General features: G+C 48.3%; 1 protein-coding gene across 1 annotated transcript in view; it reads left to right on the plus strand.

Moving 5' to 3' along the window:
- The window catches only part of LOC106488103 (collagen alpha-1(VII) chain-like), a 141,256-nt gene that overhangs the window by 4,577 nt on the left and 117,337 nt on the right, over nucleotides 1-19,342 (plus strand). The window contains exons 2-4 of the mRNA XM_067317553.1: nucleotides 11,952-12,091; nucleotides 17,242-17,422; nucleotides 17,924-18,083. Coding sequence (XP_067173654.1) covers nucleotides 12,022-12,091; nucleotides 17,242-17,422; nucleotides 17,924-18,083 — 411 coding nt within the window. The 5' untranslated portion in view covers nucleotides 11,952-12,021. The remainder of the gene's footprint in view (nucleotides 1-11,951; nucleotides 12,092-17,241; nucleotides 17,423-17,923; nucleotides 18,084-19,342) is intronic.

Raw genomic sequence — 19,342 nt, forward strand, 5'->3', positions numbered from 1 at the left:
TGCTAAGAGGCGCTTTGCAATACGAATAACCTCCTGGAAAACAGCCAGCCTGAGCGTGAGCAACCTGAGAAATGCAGATCTGGCTGTCAGCCAAGTGCTCAATCAGTTGATCAATTGACTTCCTAACCCTTTCCCCCCTCCCCGGCCCCCCAATCTATTGATCTGCTTGTCTGTAATATCAGCCTGCCCGCCTGGAAATACTGACTTTGACTCCGCCAATACATAATTCTGCAGGGCAGACCTTTCACCTCCGTTATGGGAACACAGATAATGAGCACCATCTCATGAATGCCCCAGGCAGCAATAGGATAAAGAAACTGCAAATATCCTTAAAGCTGTGAGCGCTTGGAGACCTATTAAGTGAGCAGCTCGCATTGCCGCGCGCAGGTGAGGGGTTCCCCCTCTCTTTGCAGGAAGCAGCTTTGCAGTGAGGAACAAGGTAGCTTGTTTCAGAGCTGAGTATTAAAGCAGATGTAGGGTGCAGAAAGAAGTTAAATTTGGTTTGGAGGTGTTACCTGTTTCTGGAGATGTGCGTGATGACTGTTTGACTGTTACCATATGCTGGTCTTTTACCTTCTGGACTTTCAAGTGAATTTCTTTTTTCCTAAGTAGGATGGTGATCGCTCTTAGATGGTATGTACCTAGGTCCTGATATCAAAGGCTATGTTAGGGCCTGAAGATCAGCATCCCAGTGGGGAGGTCGCTGGGGTCAAGACAGAGGCATTTGTTCCATGTAGACCTCTGGTGCAGAGTGTCTCCAAGCAAAACTCCTTCAGGTATCCACTCTGAACCTTCACTCGGCTCTCAGTGTTTATTGCATGGAGAGATTAGGGCAGGCAGCAAACCCTTCTTTGCTGTTTGCAACAGCTACGCATGCAGAATCGTCAGCCCTCTTGGAGAGGAAGAAAAAATGTGTGCAATTGCAGGCAGCTCTGCTGGCTGGAGACAATGTCCACAGCCACTATCTGACCATAACTTTCTACTTGGAAAGGCTTCTAGATTTAGCTAAGAAGCTAAATTAATGCTAACATTAATGTGAAAACCTGATGTTTGGGGAGTCACTATAGTGTGGAGGAAAGGAGAGGGCGGTCTAGCTCTCATTTCCAGGGTTTATAAGGTATTTTTCTGCTTTTCTCCTTGGTGCTTCTAAGCTGAAATGCTCCATCCAGTGCTCCTAGATGCTGCTTGGATAGTTTCTGCAGGAGATGGAAAATGGCAAAAACATCCCCAGTTGGACATAACTCTGCAAGTTGTCGCATACCAGGGGAAGAGGTATCACCTGCCAATTACCTCCAGCTACTTGTCATCACCTTGTCATCTGCCTTGCTGCCCTCCGGTCAGTGGCGTCTGGCACGAACCCGAGGAGGTCTCCCCTCCTCAAAGCTTTGCTGTTAACTGGCTGTTTCCGTCAGGTCCGCGCAAATCCTAACCTATGCCTTGCTGCCGGCAGACCCTCTGTGTTGTGTGTGTGTGACCCTGGTGTGAATAACTGCAGGACTCGCGGAGGAGGATATTGGACTCAGCCTGCCAGTGTCGGCCAGAGGAGAGCAGTACCACCCTCCCCATGTTCTCAGGAGACCCACTGAAATGCTAATCTGGCTGCTTTTACACCTGGTCCCCATCTCCTTAGGGAGACAAGAGCTCTGGGATCCAAATCTCAAGTTGGTGGGACTGGGTGGTGGGCAGCCCTTGCGGGTCACTGCCTTTGAACAAGCCAGGCACGTTCAGCTGGGTGCCGAAGCGGAAAATAGGCTTCCTCCAGCTCTTACTTCATCTTCTTTTATTGAGCAGCCTCACAAGATTTCCCTCCCCCCTCCCCATCATCTCCGCTAAACATTACTAGACAGTGCAACCCCTTTAAATCAGGAAATCAATGGTATTTATTAAGGAAAAAATCACCAACAAAACACTTTCTCAAAGCCCTCGCTCCGAGAGGGAAGGGGAATCATTTACCCATTCTGCAAGGAGCAGCAGTTTCTCATGATTGCTGACACTGCTGTTCAAATGGGCTCCACGCTGCAGCATATGGGTAAAAATACTCCTTGGAAACGGTTTCTTTGCTTCTAAAATCCTCTGTTCCATGGCGGAAGTGCCTGGAAGCCTACAGGGCTGATCCTCCAGGAGAGAGGAGTGAATTGATGTGTCTTGTGAAGTGGAGGGGAGCTGCAGGGCTCTAGCCCTGGGCAGGGGCTGCAGCTCCAAGGATGTGGCATTTGCCGTGTCTCCAACAGTTTTCCTGAAAAGTGCCTCCCCAGGGGATAGGAAGTCTGTTGGCCCCCCAAGCTGTTGCCCCTGGCTTCCAGCACCTCACCAGCACCTGCACCTTCTGCAATGTGGGTGCCTATGTGAGGGACACCCTAAGCCACGCTCCTCTAGCTTTCTACTAACTCTTCCGGCTTCCCTCTGAGACATTTGTTTTCGGCACCCCTTGACCCAAGATGGTGCTGGATCAGATTCAAGCTTTGCCATGCTCTAAAAAGCCCGTGTTGCCAGATGCAGCCACGTGGGACCTCAGAGGATGGTAAAATGTCATTTAGCCCCTCACGGACAGAACTGCAGCCAGGAGTCTAAGGGGGATTTGTCGTCACCTTGGCTGTGCAGGGACCTGTGCACCTTCTACAGGTGTGTGACAGGACCTCAGCACTGCTCTTTGGGGAGCTCAGCTTCCTTTCCTTCTTCTGCCCATCTTACCAGCCCTAAGCATGCCAGTGCCCTTTCCTAGTGCATGGGCAGAACTGGGCTGTATGTTGCCTGGGTGTTATGGCAATAGGAGACACATGGAGGGAAAACATGAGGTCTGTGCAAAACACTCTCCTTAGTGCACCAAGGATGCCTGTGTGCATCTCTTGGCTGAAAATAGACTCGGAGGTAGTTCCTCAGATGCAGCCTGCAGCCCCATGTCTTTCCAGGAGGGCTGCTGAAGTTTTAGATAGGAACATGCCCTGGAGATGGAGCTTCAGATACCCAAAGTGTCATTTGCTGAGGGTCTGGGATGCCTTGTGCCAGCTCTGAGCATGGAGAGGGGGTTCTGGAGAACCTACCTGCCGTGGCCTTTTCTCCCAACACCCAGCACCTTTGCCCCGAGTGAGGGTTCAGCTGCAATACTGTGCTCAATGGCACTAGCACCTGCCTTGTGCTAGCGAGGGACCTCCTGGCTTTGAGCCTGAGCTTGATGCTCTCTCCTCCTCTTAGTAGTCCTGGTGCTGGGATGCCATGCAGCACATCCTGGGCTGGGGGAGCAGGAGGTGCCTTGGAGTAGAGCTGTCCCTGGGAATGTCTGTTGCTGCAGGTCTCGCAGGCTGCCTTTGGGGACTTGCTTCAGGGCAAGAAAAATCAGATCACTTCTTCGCAGCCCCTTCGACTAGATGGTCTGATGTTGGGGAATCTCGGAGCTAGCCAACAACGGCAGGATTAGTGACACTGCCCTAACTCCAAAAAGTTGGTGCTGCTGAGGTAGACTGGGCTATATAACATCCACCACGTGAGGTCTGATGTCAGGAGCGGGTGAGCTGGAATCGAGGCAAACGCTTTGTCTGGTAGTTGAGACCTCAGAGCAGGATGGAGGCTGTCAGGTCCTGAGTTGCAAAGGTGAGAGAGAGGCATGGGATGGAGGGGAAACTTGATATGGGAATTAGCTGGGTAAGTGTCATGTTGAGACAGGCGAACAGCAGGCCCACTGATTTTTTTTTTTCCCCAGCTTCTCTGATCATCTGAGAGAGTTGCATGAAATGGTAGCTCGCTTTCCCTGGGTTTATCGTAGGGTTTCTTGTGAGTGCTGGGTTAAGATTCAATAATGGGGATTTAGAGTCCAAAGAATTAGTGACTGGGCAGGAATAAAAAAAAACACGTTCAGGCAGCACCTAAGACTTACCCAAATCTCTGCTGACCATAGGATTGCTGATTGGAGCCTTTAGCAGTACCAGCCGGTTTGGGTGCACTAAGGACTGTCATGCTGCTTTGATAGCAATTACTGGGATTTTTAAGAATCTAGGAAATCACAGTTTTCCTTTCCTAGGCATGGATCCAAAACTCCACTATCTGTCACTGTAGGGAAAGGGATTATCCAGGTAATGGAAAATCCCAGGAAAATTGCCCTGATGGTGTGTGAACACTCACATGAGGGGAACGGCATGAACTCAGTTCATGTGAGGCTAGGGCTGTGCACAAGCTAAGGTCCACTCCACTGTGGAAAGTGCTGGAGAGGCACCCAGGTGGGACCCCGCGAAGCCAGCCAGCATCTGCAGGGCTTGTGGACTTGGTACCAGTGGCACGTGGGTGGCACCGAGACTGGAGCAGCCCTGGAAGCAGAAAACTGGAAGGTGGTTTTGCTCAGGAGCTTATGAATCCTCTGGATATCCAGAGTGGTTTATGCAAAAGCATAAACTATCTTCAAGAGATAAGAGCTGTCTCCTATTGCATTGCTTAATGGCGGTCCTGTTTAAGGCCTTGTTTTTTGCTGCAGAATTTGAATGTGAATGATGAAATGTGTCCAGGGACGTTGCATTGCCTCTTTGTGAGCCTGGGCATGGGCTGTGTTAGGGGACGGGTCCATTCCCAGCCTACCCAGCTCACACCTGCTGGAGGGACCCAAGCCTGTTCAGCTGGGGTTAGTTCTCCTGATCCACGTAGTTAATCCTGAGTGGATTTGCTCTAGTCCTAGCCGAGCCTGAGAGAAGGTCCCATGCATTTCAGGGGTGTGTTTACAGATAACAACAAGTCAATATATTCTTTTTTTTTTTTTACAAAAGCAGCTTAAATTCCCTATTCAAGAGTTTTAGAGAGAAATCAATTACCACAAAACTCTATTAAGTCCATTAGAAAAAACCCTGTAAACTTTTGACCCCGTAAGGTTTATTTCTATCAAGCAAGAAACAGCCAGTGTTTAACCAGGTCTTTCCTCCCATCCAAATCTACCGTTTTCCTTGAAGTCTGAAAATGTCTTTAATGCCCCTGCAGCAAATGGTGTCTAATCACAGGAGAGGGGCTGCAGAAATGCCCCCTGACCAGACCTTTCCATCTAAGCGTTTCAAAGCCAAAGAGAAGAGCTGGCATTTCCCCTCCAGCAAATTATGAACACATTTGCTTGCAGAACTGGCAAACCCTCTAAATGACACCAGCTATTGCTTCTTCATCCTGTCTCCCGTGCTTTTCTTAGGTTGGGATAACATGCTGGTTTTGGATGTGCCTTTGGTACCTTTTAAGAGTTGGCAATGCCTGTCATCTTTTCTCTCCATCTCTGTGCGCCACTAGGATTTATTCCCTATCCTTTGCCTCCTTGCTGGTGTCTTAAGCCTCGAGCCCCATTTTTTTAATCTTGCCACCAAAATTCAATGGCTTGAGTCTGCCTTTGTTTTTGTCTGGATGCAGGCTGTCCCTCATTTCTCCCTGTCTGGATGTCCTGCAAAGCTGTACCTAGGTATGCTGGGATCTTGGTGACTTGCTAACCCAGGTGCCATCAGTACCTGGACCCTTCCCCATACCTCTTTCTGCCCCTGGTGCTTCCACATGCAGAAGTTCCTATTAATTCCCCATTCTGGCCAGTCTGAATGTTTCTGTTAGACATCTCAGCACGATCTCTTTGGGGGGCTGCTGCGATCCCTCTCTGTAGGATTTCAACCCATATCCTGGTGGCACGGGGTGTCGTGACACCCTTTTTCCTTCTTTACCCCAGAATGATGCTCCCCCTCATCCACCCCTCCTGGGACCCACAGACACTTGCCCCCCATGCCCCCCCCCCACACACACACATTCACAGCAGTTTGGCTTTGCTCTAGGGACTTGCTGTCAGGAAGGAGAGGCAGCCCTGGATGGGAGAAGGAAAGAAGAGTGCATCCTTCTCCTTTCCACTTCTCAGGTAGAAGTAAAGCATGGCATGGAGATGGCCCCACACCACCCTACAGGTCATAGCAATGACAGGCGCTTCTTCCTTGATGTGTCTGACAGTGCAATTGCTTGTGTCCTGAGAGGGGTAGTGCTATGTTCAAACATAAGTGGTTGTGAACCAAGGCACCTGAGAAGAAGGACATAAGGGCTTTCCCCAAAAAGGAGCTACCTGAGCTGCTCCATGAGCAGGGGAGCCTGAGGTGCTGGGTTGGGTACCATCGTGTCTACCAAGGTGTGAGCTGTAGCTGAAGCTATGTCTGTAGCTGGAGTGTTTGTAAGGAGGTGCCTCTTGTGGATTCTTTGCTGGCTAATATGTAAGGTTGTGCTCAGTCTGCAACGTTTCAGAGGGAGCTGCAAATAGGACAGCCTCCTTCTTTCCAGAGGGCTATTTTCAGGAGACTTGTAGGAAAATAAAATTTCTGAGACCTGTTTTCCTCTGTCATATTTGGCAGAAATTATCTAAATTGGGCTAAAACCAAAAATGCCTATAAACAGGCAATAGTACAAAAAAAAAAAAAATCAGTGTCAGCACCTTATGAGGAGACAATCTCAGGTCCATCAGAGCTTTCTAATGCAGGAGACAATATTTTGCTGGGTTGTGAGATGGAAGGTCTTGCTGGTCATGTGACAGAGAAAGTGCCATGGCACAGAGCTGGGTGTAGGGAAGTGGGTTTCCACAGGTTCTCTGAGAAGGCTGTTCAGTGCTTACCCGGATGTAGCACCTTAATGTATTTTTAGTGTCGGTGTGCAACAGGGATAGTTAGTGGGTGGATGTGGTTAGCAGCAGCATCTGGCACTGGCATGTGGGATCCCAGGGCAGGAGTGGGGCCACAAGCATGCATGAGGTCCAGGTGGACCTTCAGGCAAACCCAGAGGCAGGCATTGGTCAGATGAAACTACAAATCCACTGGGTCCCATCCCTGAACTTGCTGACAGGAGTTATTTATTTATCCCAAAATGTGTTGGGAGAAAAAAAAAAAAGTTTGTTACAAATACATGCACAGGAAGACTAAAAGGAGGGGAACAGCCCAGCCTCTGACACTACTGCAAGCATATAAGACCTGCTTTCTTCTCTTACCCTGTTGCATCTTGCTAGGCTTCCTACAGCTCTGTTATCTGATCCTGGCATGGTAAAGGGAGAACCTGGTCCATCAACTTTATGGGGTTGGGAGGCAATTTGTTCCAGGTACTGTAAAACCTGGAGAAGTTGCCCCAATAAATTATTTACTGGGGCAGTAAAAGATCAAGGAAATTGCTAGGATTCCAGGCAAAGCCCTGACGTTTATGGCGGTCATTTCCCTGCCCCCACCATATTTCTCTTAAGCTCTCTGTAACTGTTTAGGAGCTCTTTGATAGGGGCTGCTGGCAACCAGTGACTGCAGAGATCAGCTCTGAGACCTGCTAGATTGAAGTCTGCTAATATTTGATGTATATAAGCAGCATCATGATGGCACCAAAGGACTGAAGGTGAGCAAAGCTGCCCTACATTGGACAACAATGGTAGAGAGAATGGCAATCTCCCTCCAGCCTCATTGCCCCCAATATTACATCCCAAAAGACAGAGTGCACGGAAGGAGCAAGCCCAGGTGTGATCTGTGGCTCTCTTGGCCCACTGGTGGGCTGCGGATGGAGGAAGAGGTGTTGGAGCGGGCAAGAAGGGCTGCTGGATCTGTGGTGGGATCCACATTACCTGTGAAACCCCACGCCTCCAGAAACCCCACTGCAAAGTGCACATCTCAGGTGCGTTCTCTGACCCATTCTAGCTGAGGTCTCCAAGCTGGCAGGATGGGAATTGGAAGTAATTTCTTGGGTGTGGGTCCAAGATGGCCATCAGCCCTAATGGCCTTGCCCCTGAGACCTGCCTGTCCAGAAATGGCATCACTTTTTCCGTCCAGAGTTAAGCCTAAAGGCACAGAGAAACAGTGTGTCCTGCTTTTTAGCAGGTGCCTGGATATGTTGTGGAGGGCTTGATTGGGTGAATCGTGTGAGGGCTGACACTGGTGGCTTTTGAACATCACGTCCCATGTGTGCTTCAGGTACTAAAGAGCTATGAAAAAATGCAGCTTTGGGGACAGTGTGCACACACCAGGATCAGAGCAAAACCTTGCTGTCTCTTTTTCACTGCGTTTACAGGCTATTGCCCAGCATCTGGAAGTAGCAGAGCAGCTCTTTATGCTGATATAAATAGCCCACAGTGCCCTTCCCGACCCAGAGCTGGGTATTTTATACCTAACTGACCCAAATGGATCTTGGAAGGAACCAGGAAGGGGAGAAACAAGAGAGAAAATGATTTATTTTCTTTCTGAAGTCTGAGAATAGTGCTCTTGATTTGAGATCATCTGCAAACTGGATACACTGCCATCATACGTCAAGGACCTACCTCAGTGACTATCAGCGGCAGCTGAGTGGGTTTTTGCCATAGGTGAACATCTGCATCTCACTGCTAAAAGGCAGAGCATACCCTTAACTAAAATTTGATATACATTTTTTTTCAATTCAAGAAGTACAACATGTTCAAAAATTCAACACGTAAAAGTCCAGCGTGTTTGCACACATGCATATATGAATTCATGTCTGCCAATGAAGGTGTTAAGTCTTTGGAATACAGATTATGGTTCCCCCGTGTTGCATCCTTTTCCTCACCTTTGCAATGTAGCTTCGAGGAGTTCATCATCTGAGCTAGAGCCTTTTACACGCATAGAGTCTTTGCATTTGCAGATGTTAACATTTGGTCACTGAAGGGCCATAGGTTCACCATGCTTTTCTTTGCCTCTGCACAGTCTTCTAGGATTTATTCCTAATGTAACTGTTTTCCTGTTGCTGGGTAGGAGCATGTTAATGTGCCTTTTTTACTGTATTTGTTCAATGCTGGAGCATTAAACAACATCAGAGCTGAAAAAGAAATGAAGAATCGCATGTCAAATGTTTATCTGTGGAAAACGTGCTTTGGCTTAACCGTCTAAAGTGACTGCAGAAACTCAGACTTATTCTTTGTTGCTGAGGCCTTTTTTTGCTTTGTGCACAGGTGTGAACTTGAACAAATGGCAAAGATTCAGATTCGGTTTTCTTTCTATCCTTTCTCGCTTGCTGACTCTATATCGCTCTCGGTCAGGGGTTCTATCAGGGCATCTCCACCACGTTGCATAACCCTGCCCCATGGGTCAGCGCGCTGGCTGGTCGTACAAGGAAGCTGATACTCTGTAGGATGATGTTGGCACATATTTTGTCATATCACAGAGGCATCTTAGAGAGACCTCCTTTGAGGATAAATCAAAGTTTCCTTGGAATTTCAGAGAAAGGGAGATTTCTGTCAACACTTCACCTTTGCAGAATTTTTCATGCATTTTGGGCTCAGTGTGTCCCAGGGTTTCAAGCAGCAGTGAAACCACCCTTGATTTAGGTCAGGAATGGGGAGGATGAAGTCAGAAAAGTCATACCTGGAAAGGGAGGAGGTATCATTTAGCATAAGTCCAACATTAAGGCTCAAGTCTATTTACAAACCTACTGCAAAGGGTCTGTCTTGAGAGGAGAGGTGTTTGCAGGGCGCTGTAGGTCATGATTCATGTCCTCTTCAGGCTGAGGAGGTGGTACAGCAGCCCAGGGTCTGCAGGTTGCACAGAAAACAGCAGTGAGCCAAGAAGGAGGCTGCGTTTGCAAAGGACTTCTAATATGTGGGAGACGGAGCTAAGGTGCTCATTGCATTGCAACTTAAAAACCAGACAACTGGAGCTCATTAATCTACTGCCTACCCTCCAGATGTGGGCACTTGCCTTAATTAGGCAGACTGGATTGATGATGGCACCCAAGGTGGCGAGGGCCATGTGCACTGCTGGCATCCAGGGATGGTTTGTGTGCTGGAGCCCCACTTGGGGCTGACGTGTGGCAATGGCCACGCTAACGCATGCATGCTTCTCTGCTCTGCCTAAGTCCTCAGGCACCAGGGATGCATTGGGCACTTTTGCAAATTGGCACTTAGGAGGATCTTCTTCTGCCTCAGTGCGGCAGCTGGTGCTTTTGGGGCGGGAGTGGGAGAGCTGGCCACAGTGCCCTTTGCAGGAACTGGGGGCCTTCCCCATCCTGACCAGTAAGGCCATAAGACCAGGCTTCAGTGCTAGCCTTTGTGATAGATGTCTGCTCCCTAAGGATCTACATGAGCCTATTTTACTGCACTTCTGGTGTTATTCTAGATATGGAAATTCCCGGGACAGTGTTGTATTTACAGGATAAATTACCCTTCACTTGGATTATATTTTGGGCAAGAGGAAGTGTAGAGGTGTGAGAGACAGGAGGAGGAGAAGAGAGGAAGGAAGAAGGCACGTTTTGGAGGACACTGAAATTGAAATAAGGATCTCCGCAGGAACAATCCTGGAAGGCTGTGCATTTGTAATAATATTAACGCAGAACTCAGAAATGCAGGCAAAGGTTTTAGCACCATCCTGCTCCCTGCTGGCTATGCTCATGCCCCAGGACAGACCATGCCCTACAGAGCTGCATATTAATTGGGAAGGGAAAGGTGGATGCTGTCAGCTCTGCATTGCAAGGAGAATGCTGGGACGCGAGGGGTGGCAGGGTGACCCTGCCAAAAGTTTTAACACGACTGTTGTAGAAGAGCTGAGGTTAAAACCTAGCTTTTTTGCGTCTCAGTTCTGCACTTCTCCAGTGCTTGGTCTCCTATAAGCTTATTTGCTCCTGTAGTTAAGTCCTCTTCTGAATGTTTAAAAAACCTGTATTTTGTTGTGGGTTTTTTGTTTGGTTGTTTTTTTGACTTTGAAGCCATCTCTGCAGCAACTAACGGCAGCATCACGCAGAGGTTTTGACAGGAGGTAAAAAGGAAGGACACAGCACAGGTTAACTGCTACACAGCAGAGATCTCAATTACATTCAAGTACACCAAGCAATTAGGAGAAGCGAGAGGGAAAACAAGAAACCGAAAACACATTAAGCAGCAGAGCTGCCTGTTCAGGAAATTGGCCCTGAAGTTTTCAGAGATGGGTGTAGCTATGCGATGTGCAGGGTGACAACAGCCACGGTGCCCCTGGCTATGCAGGGTGCTGCATCGACACACACATGCTGGGCCGCTCCAGGGGAATCGACCTTCGTTCTTCTTGCTTGGGGATTCATTTAGGTCAAATTAGTGCATGGAAGCTCAACCTTATTTTCCAAAAGAAACCAAATCTATAATGTAATGTGATTTTGAAGTTGCATGTTATTAACTGCAAGGAAGAATCCAGCACTGGCAAAGAGCTAGGCTAGGAGATGTTATTGAGCTCGTCTTTTCCTAACCTTTGTAATTTCCATCCTGGAAGTAATCCATTTCTCTCTCTGAAATCTGCTCAGCCTGAAACAAGCAGGTGAAGCTTAGAACAGAAGAAGAACTTTTTATTGCCCATTAAAAAAGAATAAAACCCCTTCTGGCGATGCCACTTCTGCTGCAGTTATTGCTTCATAGAGGGAAGTTATTGCTTTGCAGAGGGAGACTTCTGTAGCCCTAACGAGCTGTCAGCATTTGTTAGGGGAGTCGCTAAACTGTCCGTGGGTAGTAACCAGAGCTTTCAGGCCCCTTTGGCTGCCACACAGTGATGGCTTGGATTTCCAAGGACAGCGAATGCAAGGCAGTTCACCGTAGATTTAGGAACCTGAAGGTTAGTTGAAAAACAGATTAATAAAGAGCTGAGAGCAGAGTGTGGGTGGTTGCTGTCTGCAATGATCTCCTAGCGAAACTCGTAGTTTGGAGGCACGGGGATCTCTCCTCCTTGCGTAATTGAGGTGGCGGCCACTTTCCTTTTCCTTTGCAATGGTAACGTTCACCTTTGGGCTTGATGTGCCCTGGTCATTGCTGCCTGAAGAAGAGTGCTCGTAGGGAAAGCTGCCAGGGGAACAAAGCTGTGCAGTACCCCCTTGCCAGCCTCAGCAAAGAACCTGAGGATTTAAAGGGTTCACGGACTCTAGTGCTGAGCGCTAAGCCAAGATGAGCCTTGGTTGCTGGAGAAAACGTTCCCTTTCCACGGTAGGCAGGCAGGAGCATCCTGCTGGGATGACATGCATTAAAGCCCCTTTTTCTCTGGCAGATGAACGGCTCTCCAGGCTGCGTGCTGACTCCAGGAACTGAGGAGGAGTTTCTTCTCCAAGAAGAGGAAAATGCTGTATGCCCAGATCCTCGCCCTGGCAGTGGCCATGGCGCAGTACAGAGCCGTGGCTGTTCGTGAAGGTACGTGACAAGTGGGCTACTGCAAATGTAGCAGCTGGGGATGATGCTGAGAGACAGCAGGGAGGGAAAGGCCCCTTCTGAGCAGTGGTTTTTGCTAATGTCATAGGCTGAGGCTGCACATGGGTACCGTCAGGGTGAGGCTGTAGTGTTGATGCCTCTGACTTTTGTGTTAAGGTCCCTTTTGGTTGGGAGCAGCTGGCTAACAGAGCATCTGCAGCTGGCCCCGAAAGGGAGACGCACCTGACTCCGTACCAGGTTTTAAGGGGAAATCAGGACTCTGCTCACTGTCCTGCCTCTGATACTGTCCAGCCTTGGCTGATTCAGAGGAAGGTGAGGAGAAGAGGAAAACCTGTCCCCTCCTGATTCTTCTTCTGACCTCTAAGAGTTGAGACAAGCCACCACCCAGGGGAATGTGACATGAGGGGACTGAGAGAGGAGATGTCAGGGCTGGGATGTGCAGCCTTGAAGTCTCCTGCTGCCCTTCAGGGAGTCAAGACCACACAAGGCCTCATCACCTCCAAGCCAAGCTCGTAAAGAGCTCTTTGTGAGCCTGGCACAGGCAGGAGCCAAAAGGACCCCGGAGAAACAGCCCAGTGGAGTTAAGGCATGACCCAGTCCATGATTCCATAGCCTGTGGGTCCTGCAGAAGCGGTGGTGGTGGTGCAGAGAGCTGGGTTGGGCTGGCAGATTGGGGGAGGCAGTGCCAACACCCTCCCCAGGCTGCTCCCATGCTCCCGGTACCAGGCACGCTGCGATTCCTCAGGGAAGTGCTGGGACAAAGTGCATTTATTTCTCTGTTTCCCTGCATTGTGGAGGTAGGGAGAGTAAGTCACTGAGGAGCAGAGGGGTGAGTGCGTAGGGAGCTTTTCTTGCCGTGGTGGTCTAATACCTCCTGCACCTCTTGGAAAATGAGAAGGAAATGAATTGGGTTGGTGCTGTGGAAAGGGTCCAGTACCTCCAAGCCTGCTCCTTGTGACCAGCCTATGGAGCTAAATCGGAGCTCCCAGGACTGTCATGAGGCTGGATGTGAGCCATCTTTCCTCTTTGATTTGGTCTGCAGGAACACACCCCCAGGCTTTGATGGTGCCTGGAGTAAATTCACGAAATTCAGCAAGGAGTTAATAGAAGCTTTGGATCGGCTACAAAATTAACTTGATTAAATTTCTGTCCGTCAATTAAGCCAATATACTTGACTATAATGCTATTTAATTCGGAGTTGGGAACAGTGCAATAAATCAACGTTTACAGATGTCTCTGGCAAACCTGTGATTGATGAAATGTGGTAATTTTGGAGGTGCATGGAAAATTTCAAATAAAATCATATCCCCCTGTGATTAATATAGCTGTCTGTGTTGGTATTTTCTCCAGAAGGTACCAATCCAAATATGCTTAATATCACATATTTCCAATGACAGCTTCAGTACCTGATCCAAGTAGCAGAACGTGCTCAGGTTTCATTGCCAAGCTGGGCCCCCTCTGGAAAGGTGCTGAGCACCTGGCTCAGCATCTCAATGAATGGGGTCTGATTGTCCCTTTCTAGAAGAGAGGTCACCATCCTGCCCCTTTTAATCCCATAGAGCTCTTGCAGCTCACCGTTGTCTTTCCCTTCGTTACCCTGGATGCAAATGAGGAAAGGAACTTTGTGCAGGATGAGCAAGACTTCCAGGGGCCAGGCATGGATGGAAAAGGCTCTCTGGTGATTTGGGATGTGGAGATGCTCCCCGCAGGTGGCAAAGACCCCAATCCTGTGAATATCAAAGGCATTTTGAACATGATTTCCAGATCAGGGACAAAAATGCAGGTCTCCCAGAAAGAAGACTCCTCACTGCCTTGAACAACTACAAGAGATGGGTGATTTGGGGAGAGCTGGTGGATACTTCTTTCTATTGTTGAGCCTTTATTAGGATTTTCTCATGATAACACAGGTTGCAGATACCTGGGAGGCTGCCAAACAATTTCCTTCAGTTCTGAGGAAACTTCAGTCAGAGCCAAGTACTGGCCTGGCCTTTCCCAAAGTCATTCTGGGGAAGTAGGGACATTGAGGTCCAAGCTAGGGAAAAGGGGGAGATTCAAAATAGACAGAAGCAGCAGCAGGGAACAGAGCTTATGGGGAGTAGTTGTTAGCAGCTGAGCTGCCTCCAAGACAACCCTGACATCTCAGCTGAAAAGCACTTATGCAGGATTGAGAAAGGAAGGAAAATTTCAACTGATAGCTCTAGAAAGGAAAATTGAAATAATTGTCTCCCATTTTTGTCAAGGGAAAGTGCTTTGTATTCCCAACTGGGAACTAGTTAAACTAAAAAGATCCAGTCATTAATTTTCTGCAGCAAACAGAACTGTTAAATCATGAAGAACTCGGTGACAGAGGCGTGAAGAAAGATGAAGAAACCAAAAAACTTGGGTAACAAAGAGCCTTGGACAGCCATCCATCTGCAGCCGGTAAACAATTCTCTGTCCCACTATGTGGCCAAAGCGGATTGAGCAGGAAAAGACAGCAACAAAGGATGATCCGAGAAAACGCAGCCTGCATCTTTCCAAGCCTCTTGGGAATCAGCCCTACCTGCTTATAGGAACAGGGTAAAAGTCAGGTAAATTGAAGAGGCTGAGCTAAAACAGGCTTTCCATTGCAGCAGCAGTGTGAGAGATTAAGAAGCTTTAACTCACGGGGAACTTTGCACTTCCAAGTCCTCTGTGGGCATGGTCTCTAGCAGTACAGCTGCAATATGCTTTGTGCGTATTGTGTAATGAGTGACTGCGTAATGAAATTGCTGAATGTATGAATACCCACACATATGGTCGGATTAAAGAAAATGAAATCTACCCATGCCCCTAAAAGCAGCTGAAATCAGGGGAAACACCCCACCCCACCCCACAACATCTCTTCAGCCTTAAAATGGCAAATTGGAGCAAGTGCTCCAGCCCTGGCAGGTGCAGGTTGAGTCTCTAAACCTGCAGCTGAAAGTCAAGACAGCAGCTGGGTGAAGTCAAAGCAGTAGTGACACAGAATGAAAAAAATGTGGAGCGGTCAAAGGTATAAACCTGTTTTCTTTGCTTTAACAAAGCTCTTTGTTCTGCAGCAGAAGGAAGTTAGCAAGTGGTGATAACAGGTCCCTACATCTGTATTTGGCTGGTTGAGCTGGGTGGCAATATTGTCAGTGTGTGGGCCTGGATTCACCTTGGGAAGGGTATGCAGCTGGTCCTGGAAGGACTCTGTCCTCCGAGGATGTTTTAAGAGCCCTGTCCAAGCAAGCTGGGGTGCCAGCCCAGGACTCATGAGCATCCCTGCAATAACAACCCATTGCACTGCCTGGCCTTTGCAAGTGGCCCAGCAAGAACAAAACATAGGATTGAGCCCAGTCTTTGTGAACAAGTCTGTGATACCAAAAGCCCTGCTCCAGTAGTCAGCGTGGTCTACTTCCCAGCAACCCTACAATAATAACTCAGCATCTATCTGCAACAAAGGGAAATGCCAAAGAAAATATAAATTTTGAGCTTCCTATTTACAGCCTTCACTTATTTGAGTGTCCCTAAAAGGTATCAGATTTCCGTCCATGAAATACATTCATTGGATGCCTAAAAAAAATGAAATTCAATTAAAAGAGATTGAACACTTTGTAAAGGGAAATGTGCCTTGATGTTCATTAAACAAACTTCCCTGTACACCTGTCCCTTCCCTGCCAGCTGTCATCAGATCAGCTCTGGCTTGTAAGGGAAAAACACTCAAACCATTCATTCCTGCATGTGAAATCTCTTTGGTGCTCTGGCTGCCTGGCAAGAGGGGAACACTGCAGAGCTGAATGACCAGGATGTCCCGAGCTCTCTCCATACAAGACTGGAATTGCCCAGTTGCATCGCGAAAGCGAATGAGCACAACGCACCCTGCACAAAGACCTACGCGAACAACTGGCACCTCTCCTTGCAGTTGCTATTTGGTCATTTTGCAAGCCCCATTTGAAAGCCCTGCTTGTTTTAGGGCTTGCAAAGCCAGTGGCAGGCCACGGAGCAGCGTGGATGGCCTGATGGCCATGAGTCCGCACAGGTGTCTCACGATGGCTCTGGAGCCCCGATGATGAGAAATCCAGGGTGTCACATGGTGTTTGCGTGGCCTGCAAAACAGCTTGCAAATGAGGAGGAAGTGGAGTTAAGCACCTTGATTACTATTTGAAAGACCACAAAGCCTGTCTGCCTTTACCAGGACAGAGCCTAGTTGCTCCTGGGTTTGGGACCGCACTTCAAAACAGTCCAATAAATCACCTACGCAACAGGGATTTCTCTCTGCTAATGCCTTTTTCTGGCTTCTCATTAGGGGCCTCCAACAACTTGATAAATGAAGTTTATCTCAGGTAAATGGGAAGTGCTTTACACTGACAGGCTCCGTTTTCCTTTCTTGTTGACTCTCTGGGCTCAAGTCTCCTTTCTCCCTGGTATATATATCACTTTACTGGTTTTGGTGACTTGTGGCTGGCCCCAGTGAAAGGGAGATGATAGTCACCATGTGAGGGCAATTGCTGGTACAAATATAACCAGTTGCTTATCCAACTCCTCAGTTTCAGTTCTGCAACAGAAGTTTTTATCTGATTTTGGGGAGGTCACTCAGACCCGTGAATAGGAGTGGATTCACTACGCTTAGTAGCAGACATCTGTGATACCAATGTCAACGTCTGAGTTGTCTGGGCTCTGCTGATGGCCGGTAGGTCTCAATAATAAATGGGAGAGGTGAACCACTCTTGAGGGGCCCGTTTCCTTCTGTTGTCTCCAAGGAGAATTTGGGATGGCCAGCTCAAGGGTCAATGTCTGCCTCTGGTCAAATGAACACCCCTGGGTGTCTGGCTCTTCTTGCTTTTGGCATATCCTACGTACCTCTATGCCTTGACAGATCCAGGCCCCAGTGTTTGTGCTTCAATCCCTGCCTTTAAATGGGAAACTTCCCTGGGTGGGAACAGCAGAAAGGGGATTCAGCAAGATGTTAAAGAGAAGCAAGCAGCCTGTTACTCTGGAAGGCCCATAATTACCCACTTCATTGGGCCTAGGCAAGGTGTCTCTCCCTTAGCTGAATTATCTCTGGGGTTCACATGACTTACATGGGTTTATCTCACAGCTGGTTCATTGCACAGTGTGGACTTAGCCTTCCTGCCCATCTTCTCCCTCAGTGTGTGGGACGGCGGAGGCGGCGGACATTTTGTTCCTTGTGGGGCAAACTCAGAGCTCCGGGACAGAGAGCTCTCAGTTGGTCAAGGACTTCATCTCCAGCGTGGCCCGCTCTTTCAAGAACGTGATGATGGGCAAAGGAGGCGTTCAGCTGGGGGTGGTGCTCTATGAGGAGAAACCAAGGTAGGTCAGTCCATTCTCCTCCACCAGCAGATGGGTTTCTAAAGCCCTGCGGCTATGGGCAGGGGTAGATTTTGCTAAGCAACCATGTCCCCATGGTTAAAGAGCTCTTGCTGTTCAGCTGAGCCAGGGCAACTAACTGAACCATCAACGAGAGCAAAGCAAGAGTTAACCCGCCAGAAATGTCATTGAAGGGACAGCAGTCTAGAGGCACTTGGCAATGGGGAATTCTTTCAGGGCAAGGAGGGTGGTATTTAATGCAGTCACAAGAAATTCCCCACTGTCCAATTTTAGATACTGTTTTAAGGAAAAAAGCCTCCGTGGCTCGTATCCTGAACTCCCTTGACCACTGTGAAGAGGGCTTCTTGTCTACCTTTGAGTCTGGTATGACCGTTGAGGTATCAAAGTGATTGCTGGTCATTACCATTAAAGATGTATTCTTTCTGTAACAATAGAGTTTCCTTGCTCTTTATTCCCCTGTGTCCCTCAATTTCTCATTCCCAGGATGAGTATTGAGCTGACAGATAACGTAACCATTGAAGAAATGCTGGTGGCAATTCAGGAGCTCTCATTCAAAGGGGGCAGCTTAAAAACAGGGTCTGCCCTGGCATTTGTGGCTCGTGCCATGTTTCACCCTACCATGCTGAGGGAGGATGCCGCAAAGGTAAGTGACCTTCTGTGATGTCTTCACTGCTGTGATCCTCTGAAGGGATCAGACCTCTGTCTTCTTCACCTGAAGGCATGAAGGAGCCAGTTGGCCTTTTTTTTATCCCGTCTGTTTTTAGAGTTGGAATTGAGGCACCTCAGTTAGGAGCTCATTTCAGATTGACTGGCTCACCTTCTGGAAACGCTTCTCTCTCTCCACTTATTACAGAGAGACCCAGCGCTCCTGTCTTAAATGCCTCCAGCTGAATACCTGAATTCAGGGCACATATTGTATAAGCAAAAAGAACAGGTTCACATTGTCAGGCACAGTAATGGCCTCAGGACATGATTTAGACATGAGAGGGAGACAAGTCCTGGCGTTTGCGCCTCCTCTGTGCGAATGATGCTGCTGTTGCTGAAGGATTGCATACGTCCACTCCCCTTATGGAGTGTGGCAGTACAATTAACATCTTATTTAAAAAGCAGGCATGTTGTAGTATCTTTCAGACATAGTTCTGGGTCACCAGTTTCCTCAGATCGTATTTAATGTTTTTTTTCATCATTTTAAAGGGATTCTTAATTCTGAGGATACTGAAAAGAAGGCACTGCATTCTAGTTTGCTTGGCAGACCTGTAGGAGGCAGTTTGCTCTGCTCTGCTGGCAAACAGCCTTGAAATCAAGAAGGGGGCAGCCACATAAGGAAGGAATAGATATACCTCATTCACTGAATCTGAAACTATTAAAGCCGGGTTTTGCCTCCCATTCTCCCATGGCCAGGCATGGACCTTCCACAATTGCAGCTTGGTGCTGCACCTTCTCTCCTGCTCTAAGATCCTGTATGCCAGAAGCGATCTACATGATCCATGCAGTCAGTGTGGTGTGATCAGTGTGATCTGTTTTGGATAACAAAGCAGGAGAGAGAACGTGATGCTACAGGTGGGATATGTTACCTACCTGCTTACAGGTGTTGTAGTGGGGTCCCTTCCCCATTACAGGATCCAATGTATCAGTCGTATATCCTTTTACATAATTTGATGTGTGACTGCCCAAAGAGCTTGAAAGGTGTGGGGTTACTGTGCTGCTGAGTTTGGCTTTAATTTAAACCCAGGCTGTGACTGAGAGAGTTTCCTGCCACCTGATATCACCATCCAGGTACCAATGAGCATGTGTGTTATCCGGGGTGCAGCTGAGTCCTGAGAGCTGCTATTATGGACTTCTAGGGCTGAAAACTCTCTCTGTACTTAATCTCCTTCTGGAGCCAGGGTTACTGCCCTGAGC

Source organism: Apteryx mantelli, chromosome 1, assembly GCF_036417845.1.
Source record: "Apteryx mantelli isolate bAptMan1 chromosome 1, bAptMan1.hap1, whole genome shotgun sequence".
Lineage (NCBI taxonomy): Eukaryota > Metazoa > Chordata > Aves > Apterygiformes > Apterygidae > Apteryx > Apteryx mantelli.